Raw genomic sequence first — 8,194 nt, 5'->3', positions numbered from 1 at the left:
GCCTCACGCCGGTGCCTGCGGGCGCGGCGGCGCCCCCTGCCGGCCATGTTGGGGCGGCTGCCGCTGCCGCACCTGGCGGTGGCCGTGACGCTCGGCGTGGCCAGCGGGCTCTACATCTACCGGCCCGTCTTCCAGTCGTCCGGGCCGCCGCAGCCCCCCGAGGGCACGGCGGGGCCGCCGGCGGCCGCCGCACCGGAGAAGAGGCCCTGAAGGAACTGTGCGAGCCGCGCCGCGGCCCTGGCGCCGTCCCCAGGGGCCGCCTCGCAGCCCGGGCCTGCGCGTCTGCCCCGGGAGGACACAGGGGCCCGGCCCCTCGGGGACACGGAGCGGTCCTGCCGTCGCCTCCGGGGCAACCCGCCCGCCGAAGATGTAACTGCAGACCTGTGTGTGTGCTACCAGCCTGTAGGGACGTGAATGTTGAAATATGTCTAAAATTCTGAATGTTTAAACATATGTCTTCACGTCTAAGTTGAAATAACCATCAGAGAACTGGAAAAAGAAAGTCGCTGTTGGACAGTTACGCTCTTTGTGGGATTTTTTGGATTGCCTCTGATCCTCCAAGTAATAAACACCATTTTTATCTGCTTGTCAAGCTCTCTGTTCTTAATGCTTCAGTTCTGTTGGGAATGTGGGTGTATGGAGGACTGAGAAGGGAGTGTTACCCAGCTTTGGTGTCCTTAGCCTGTATTCATCCCTGTATATACAGACATACACACGCATACAGCACGTGCATACGCACACCTTCTGTTCCTGACAAAATGAGGCTGGAGTGGCTGTTCAGGAGACACGGTTGCCTGAAAGTGGGGTTGTACTTGGAGAAGTGATTCAGTGTGTAGCTCAGTAGGACAGCACTCATCTTGCAATAGCTGTGGACATGTCTGATAAAGAGAACAGTATCTGAGAGGAGTCTCAGGGAAACGAGATGAGTAGATATTTCAGGACTTCAGTAATTCTAAAAAAAACACCTAAAACCTGCAGATCTTGGGAGAAATTTCTTTTGGTTTTAACACAAAATCTTGTTCAGGCAGCGTGAGGGAAAGAATCCTTTCCCTGGGTGTGCACTATTTAAAGCCAGTGTCACGTGAAAAGGGGGGAGAGGGGGAATCCTCTCACCACCAGGTGTTTGATCTGTCTGTCAGCACACCAGGAAAGCCGAGACCCTTGTGCCGGACCAGTCTGTCAGTGTCATGTTACAGGGACCCTTCCCTGAACAGTCCCACTGGATCTAAGGGCAATTTGACTGCCTTGTTCAGAGAAACATGCCAACAGCATCCAGGGGATCCCTCGGCAGGTCTGCCCGCTTTGTTTAAATGTGTTACCTGCTGCCGGCAACTGCTAGTGCCCACAAAGGACTCACACTAACAGTTAATGGAATAACACTCTTTATTATAAAGTTGTGACAAATTAAGATTCGTGATTGCTGGTGATAGGGGCTGTCTGCAAAACCAAGCTTGAAATGATGCACAACTGAACTATACACAACCAAAACCTTAATTACTAATGACAGCTAGAATAAGTTATTTAGCATGCATAAGTCAATGGGGGAGAGGACAGGTTCAGCCAGTTGACTGATCCCAGAAGTTGAGATGGAATCTTCCCCTCACTTCTCCACTTTTTATACTTCACAGTATATTGCATATTCATTCAGCATACACAAGATTGGTTACAAGTTTCTCGCTTCTAATGCAAATTAGTACACATCCTCAGCACTGCTGAAGTTCTCTGCTGACTATGCATGCTCCTCAAGCGAGCGTTTGCCCTCTTTCAGGGGGGCTATTTGCGTCGGAGGTCATGATCTCCTACTACCACTATTATCTTTGTCTTAATTTCAACTCATTTTCTGTTGATGTCAGTGGATTGCAACACCTTAACATCCTGTTTCCTCTCATAAACAGAACTTTCCTCACTTGAAGGCTTCTTGCTGCGTAAATTAGATAAGGGTGTTCTTTTCACTATCTGTTCTGTGTTTCTCATGCTCCCCCAAGGCTGACTACCTTGATTAGAAGTCCCTTCATAACAACTTTAGAGTGAGTTAGATTGACCTAACTTTGTGAACACTGAATCAGAGTTGGGTAATCCAAGAGTTTAGACAATTCCCCCTGCCCTGGACTTATTTCAGTCCAGGACTGGTCCACTTCCATCACATTTAAGTGTAGCTTGAGTGACTCTAGTCATAGATATTGTTGTTACTAACTGGTATCGTGTGCCCAGTGAGGTGTAGTAGTGCCGTGGAGGCAGGTAACTTTGAGATGGAGGTGTGCATTAGTGTTACAATGAGATTATTTCATCTGAAGGAAGTCATTTCAGCAGAACAGTTGGCTCGGGCATGGACATGTCATGGATTCTTCATGTGACAAGCTTGATTCTTCAAGCTGGTATGCAGCTTGTCAGCTGTGTGGTGCCATTGAGTACCATCCCTGCAGGGAGCAGGACAGTGCCTGGCCACAGGGTCTCCGCTCCATCCTCTGTCACTCCTGTCAGCATCTGCTGAGCTGGCGGGATGTGTTGTTTAGGGAACTGTGGTGATGGTAGATTCTGTGCATGCCAACCATCCTGAAGGTGATAGCTGTGTTTTATCCTAAGAAACTTTTTGTAATACGCTTCTATTAGGACCCAATTTTTCTCTAATTTCCCCCCTCAAGGTGATTTTCCCACAGCTGGGAACAGCATGACAGCTGGAGGAGGCACTGCGTGGACTTTGCAGAAAGGAGCCAAGGTGGGAGGACAGCAGCAGAAGTGGACTGGGAGGTGCAGTCGAGCACGTGATAAATCCAGTTTGGACCTGAGGGAATGCCACAAGTCTGTGGCGAGTGCGAACACAGAACTACTACTGCGGCTTCCTTTCTTTACAGGACCAGGACAGATTGATTAACCAGCTATTTTAACAAGGCGTGACGGGAGTCCGGTAGGCCCTTTATTAGTAAGGATGAATTGCTGGAGGTTTGTCCGTAAAGACAGCAGGTCCGAAGAAGAGGGGGTGTCCGGACTGCCGCGGGCAGGCAGGGGTGGTGGTGCGGCCGGCTGGCTCCCTGAGGCGCTGGGCGGCGGGGGCGCAGGGCCGGCCGCTCCCTCCTGAGGGACTGGAGCCAGCGGGCGGCGGGAAAACCCGCCACATCCACGGCGGGGCGTGTGTAACCCGGCACCACCCGCCGCAGCCTCCCTCGCCCCACAGGAACTGCGATTAAACTCCGAAGAGCGGGGAGGGTTACGGCTGGAGAGCCAGCCAGCCGGCTGAATTGAACCGGCCTCCTGGGTCTGAGCGGGGCGAGTGGCCGGGGGCAGCGCCTGGACCCGCGGGGCTGCGCCGTTCGCCAGCCCGCTTAGCCGGGCCGGGGGGCAGGGGCGGTGCTGCCCGCCCCCGCCTCGGGCCGTACGGGAAGTGATGCTGCCTTGACGGGAAGGGCAGGGCCGGAGGGACGCGGCCGCGGGAGCCCCGGTGACCGGGGGAGGCGAGCAGGTAGGCGGGTAGCGAGCCGGGCGGGGGGCTCTGGCCGCCATGTCGCCCTCCGAGGGGGGCGCTGCAGGGCGGGGGGCTCAGGGACACGGCTCCGCTGCAGGGGGAGTTAATGAATAGCGTCGGGACGCGTGGTTTGTGCTGCGAGTGGAATCACCGGTGGGAGGGTGACTCCCGTGCTCGCAGCGGGCGGGTGGCGCGGGGACCCCCCTCAGGGCGGCGCGGGGAGCGCGGCCGGGCCGCCCGGTACTGAGGGGGCTCAGCCCTGAGCTCCGGGGAGCCGCTGCGAGGCCGAGGCCGGTCGGCTGCTCTCCACACACCTGCACGGGTGCTTCCGCGGCCGCAAATAGTCCATCTCAGGCCTTCCTTCGCGTGGAGCAGCCGAGTTTCCCGCAGCTCAAGGCGTGCGTTTCTTTTGCTCAAAAAGTGAAGTTTGTCGCATGTCTGATTAAAAAAAAAAAGCCAACAAAAAACAGCCTTTAAAAATGGTAAATTGTTGAGGGAGCACTGTAAGGTGTGATTTATCTGTTTAGCCAGAATTTAGCCGTCTTGGCCTTGCTCGGGATAAGCTAATGCCTTGATGCCCTTGGATCTAAGGAAAGTTAAATCCATCAGAAAAACAGCTTGCTTTTTCTGGCTCTGTAAGTAACGAGGTTATATTCATATATATGGTGTTTTTTTACAGCGCTGGCAAAGTAAAAAGGACATGTCTAGAACTGTCAAAGACACGAAACTTTAGTTTTTAGCTCTCCTTAGAGATGCATCAGGTGTATTTTGAGCTTTCTGATCATGTGACTCCCCAAATGCTTTCCCTGATGGTTACTGCTCAGGAGTTTTTTTGTTAGGATAACACAGGCATGTTTGGAGTTAGCAGTTCTGCTAGGTGTTACTGGCAAGGTGATATTTCTCTATACTTATGGTTTTTATTGAAACTCTACAAAATGTTTATTGATTCCCATGACATAGAATGCATTAGTGGCACTGACCAGTTTCTAAAATCTATTCTGCCTGCCTTTTCTTTGAAATCTATCATTACGTAGACTTGCCTTCTAGCCCTTGTTTCTTTTCATAGACTTATACTACCTTTGTGACTGTTCCAAGTGTTTTCCAGACAAGGAAGAGCGTATACTACAATATGTGTTTCAAATGCTGAATTGTTAATTGTAGGAATAGTATTTGTGATGCTAAATGAATGTCTCAAAAGCATGGTTAAAAAGATGACAAAAAGAACTGCATGTTCCTGTGTTTCTAGTTCAGGGTTCTAATTTTACATCTACTTAATCTCTTGCACAAAGGATTTCTGGGTGGGGGGAATGTGCTACAACTTACGCTGGTTTACAGTTAAAACTTCTCATCTGTGACCAGATAGCTAAAACCAGACTGTAAGCTTGTTTTCATCACTATCATTAAACATGGGAGAACATAATTTTATCACTTGACTACATGTTTCCTTTTCTTTTGAAGAGAAGATTGGTGAGATAGAAGAATTTTTAAGTAGCTTTTGGTATTTACCGAAAAAAGTATTATCGTCAGTAATCTTTGTATGTCATCTCTGGATTCTTGGTTGTTCTCTTACTGCCAGGTGTCTGCTCTGCTGGCATAATGACCATTGATTATGTCAGTTTTCAGCATAACCCCAGACTTGCAGATCAATGGCATTGCTAAGAGCAGTCTGTTGTAGTCAGCAGAGGGTTAGTAAGAATTTAGTTTAGAAACAGGCAAAATTGGCACTAGAGGTGGAATATAAGGAATTACAACTCTTTTTCCCCTGTTAATGCCTTAGCAAAGAATTGTAACAAGTTGCATTTAAAATCTATTAAACTTAGGATTTAAATAGTTAATCATCAAATACACTCTTCTGTATTAAAGCTGCATTATAGTACTAAGCTGCACATGTGATCCGGTCCTGCAGATAGTTAAGTTTGTTCTTCAGTAATTTCACATGGTTACTTATGTATTTATAGCTAAGCATTTATTTACTTGGCTGGCCATGTTAAGTGTTCAAGGACTTGCTTTCACTCCTCTTGTCTTGCGGATACCATTCATGCTGGAGATACAGTTGTGTTTACAGAATGGACTTCAAACACGGCTGAAGAGTTTTTTAAATACAGCATGGTTTAAAAAATACTTATCTATAAGCCAGCATTTTATATAGATACACTTCCTTCCCCCCCCCCCCCCCCCCCCTTTATACAAATATATTCCTACGCAGTCTTCCTCTGGGAACAGCATCTGGTTATGAGATTTCTTTTCCTCATTTCTTTTTTTGGTCTTTTTAGTCTGAAAGCTGCATCCCTGTCAGGACACAGGACAAACATGAATGACATTCAATCAGTTGAAATCATACCCTTTTATCTCCAGTGGAGGTAAAACCACAGTGAATGAGGAGTCCTAACCCCTAATTTCTTTCCTGGAACATCCTTATGTTGTTTTCATACATAACACAACAGAATTTACTTTTGATTATTGTAATAAGTAGTCTCAGTGTCTGTGATTTGTTTTCCAATATAGTGAGCTTTGAAGATTAAGTTATGGCATATAGGTCAAAATATGACACGTAACCAGAGTAACTTTTTTCTGTGATGTTGCTGTGGTGTCAGGGGGTTGAAAATACTCTGATATATGTATGGCAGTTTTGCATAGTACCAGGCATTGGAATCCTTTTCATGTACTGGCCAGTGCTTTTGAGCTGACCTGACAAGTTCTTCAGTATTTTAAACTACCTCAGGGGGAAAAAAAAAAAGCAAATGTCCTTGTTTTTATGGTTCTGAAGGTAGTATCAAAGTGTAAACCAATGCAGTGCTATTCTCCTGAGTTTGTAAACCCATTTCCCAATAGCTGTTCCCTTTTTCTATGTCTGATACTTTTACAGATGAAAAATGGGCAAGACTAAACCATATTAGATAAAGGCACTTCTGGAAGACAATGGGAAGACTGATAGTAAGGTAGGAAAGGGGCAGGAGGCAGCAGCGAAGACACAAGCTTAGTAATTTTGTGCATGACTGAATGCCACCCAAAATACAAGCATCGAGTCAGGTTCCAGCCGTGCTGGTATCGTCCATTTGCAACAGAGTGTTTCTTACCCAGCACTTTAAAAGATCCGGTGCCTGTAACAGCACATGCTCCGCTGACTTTCTCCTCTAACAATGATTCAACTTGACAGGCCTTTTGTGCTGAGGCACGAACTGTCTGGCTACACTTAATTTTTCCATACTCTTTCTTGCATTAGGAATGGTGTCAGGATAGACATCTCTGTCCAGAGATGGTGTCATCCAAGTTTGAAGACAGCGCTGTCTGAATTTGATTGTATTTATTCTGATTTTGATGGTAAAACTCTCATAATTTTGGTTGGGATAAATGTAGCCCAAAGTTGGAATTGTTGAAGTACTTTTTTTAATGTTCTTCAGCTATGAAGTAGAAGAGGTGACTGAATCTTTATTCGATAGTTTTCTAGAATTGTCAGTTTGGACACAGCACCCAGTGCACAGGACAGGGCCTGAGATCCTGCTGTGTGTCAGCAGAAGCTGAAGAGCAGGCTTTGGAAGACCTATGAGAAGTATGTGCTGCCAAAGTAGAATCATGCTTTCTAGTAGGTTTAAAAACAAAACACAGAAACCCAAAAATTTTGAACTGCTAATACAGTGAAACTCAACTAGGTTTTATTCTATTAATTTTTATTTTTAATAATAGAAGTGCTTTAAAATAGAAAATGACTTTAAATCCAAATTGAAAGTAAACATGAAGTTGAATGTCACAGTATGTGCTGCAGCTAGCCTGGAGCAATGCAGGTAAAACTTGGCCAGCTAGTGGGTGCCCCTTACAGAACTGAAAACCTGAACTGCCAGCTTTCAGTGGAGGCATGCGTCTGCTTCTTTCCTTTATCCAGCTGCCAATTTTTCACAAAGCATATAGCAACCTCATATCTTTGTGGCTTCTTCCCCTTTGTGAAGGAGTGTTAAAACTGATTGACAGATTCAAATGTTGGGGGAGAAGGCAGAAATGACAGAAATACAATGTCTCTGCCCCTCTCTCTAATGAGCTTTGTTTCCTTAGGAAACTAGGCTAAGGAATGTCCTCATTTCAGCTTTGTTTTTTACATTGCAAATTTGGAGCTTTGCTCTGAGAAGTCCTTTTTGCATTCATAATCTCCAGTGTGGTCTGTTGAGCTTTAGGGAATTTTTCTTCAGCCTAGCATCCTGAGGGTTCATGAGGAATGGGAGCAGTAACATTTTTCATAATGGGGAGTTGCGCAGGGAGTGGCCAATGGAACCGAAAGACCTACTTCGGTAATATACTTCAGAATCACCACCGTTATAAGCCCACCCTGAAGGAAAGAAGATCAACCAGTCAGGTTATTTAACTTAGGGAGTCACTGAGTAAGTGTAAAAATGAAGAAGCTGTACTGTTAATGATGTTCACAGTTTAAGAAATGGTAAAGGAGAAAAATAGGCGTCACAGGTGTTTAGTTAGGTTTCATATGCTTCATTGCATGGAAGATCAAAGAATAATATGGGACGCAAGGAGTAATTTGCTGTGGCTCAGAAGAGGCATACTTCTATATCTGTCAAACAGTGCAAATAACTAGCCTTTTGATTTTTCCTCCTGAGAGCAACTAAACTGTAAATGACACTATTGTCAGCTTATGTGGGGAATGAAGGACCACTTACTTGATCTATTAAGTAGATTTGCAAAAGCTGTGAACAGGGTCATCTTGTGCTGGAAAGAAAATGCAGCTGTGTC

The 8,194-nt window shown here is 46.5% G+C and overlaps 3 protein-coding genes across 8 annotated transcripts in view; 2 read left to right on the top strand and 1 right to left on the bottom strand.

Annotated features, from left to right (window-relative positions):
* Positions 1-35: 35 nt before the first annotated feature.
* On the top strand, positions 36-592 carry LOC121092084 (protein PIGBOS1-like). The gene has a single exon (XM_040602536.1). It carries the CDS (start codon positions 46-48, stop codon positions 208-210), a length of 165 nt encoding a protein of 54 aa, XP_040458470.1. The 5' UTR covers positions 36-45; the 3' UTR covers positions 211-592.
* A 2,276-nt stretch (positions 593-2,868) lies between these two features.
* LOC121091077 (nascent polypeptide-associated complex subunit alpha, muscle-specific form-like) lies at positions 2,869-3,498 on the bottom strand. The gene has a single exon (XM_040600275.1). The coding sequence runs from the start codon at positions 3,496-3,498 to the stop codon at positions 2,869-2,871; it is 630 nt and encodes a 209-aa protein (XP_040456209.1).
* RAB27A (RAB27A, member RAS oncogene family) overlaps positions 2,883-8,194 on the top strand; it is a 33,927-nt gene continuing 28,615 nt past the window's right edge. For 2 of the 6 annotated variants that reach the window (XM_040599713.1, XM_040599711.1), the window contains exon 1: positions 3,146-3,457. The gene's annotated coding sequence lies outside the window, so the exon portion shown is untranslated. Of the gene's footprint in view, positions 2,906-3,142; positions 3,458-4,073; positions 4,096-8,194 lie in introns of those variants that run through there. The other 4 variants (XM_040599710.1, XM_040599714.1, XM_040599708.1 and 1 more) reach the window with 4 other exon arrangements.

This window comes from Falco naumanni, chromosome 7 (assembly GCF_017639655.2).
Source record: "Falco naumanni isolate bFalNau1 chromosome 7, bFalNau1.pat, whole genome shotgun sequence".
Lineage (NCBI taxonomy): Eukaryota > Metazoa > Chordata > Aves > Falconiformes > Falconidae > Falco > Falco naumanni.
The sequence above is the reverse complement of the archived record's forward strand: the minus strand, read 5'-3'. Positions and strand labels throughout refer to the sequence as shown.

What these genes read in the sequence shown, in the direction of transcription:
- LOC121092084 (XM_040602536.1), top strand. Translation starts at nt 46, where the DNA reads ATGTTGGGGCGGCTGCCGCTGCCGCACCTGGCGGTGGCCGTGACGCTC.
- LOC121091077 (XM_040600275.1), bottom strand. Translation starts at nt 3,498, where the DNA reads ATGGCGGCCAGAGCCCCCCGCCCGGCTCGCTACCCGCCTACCTGCTCG.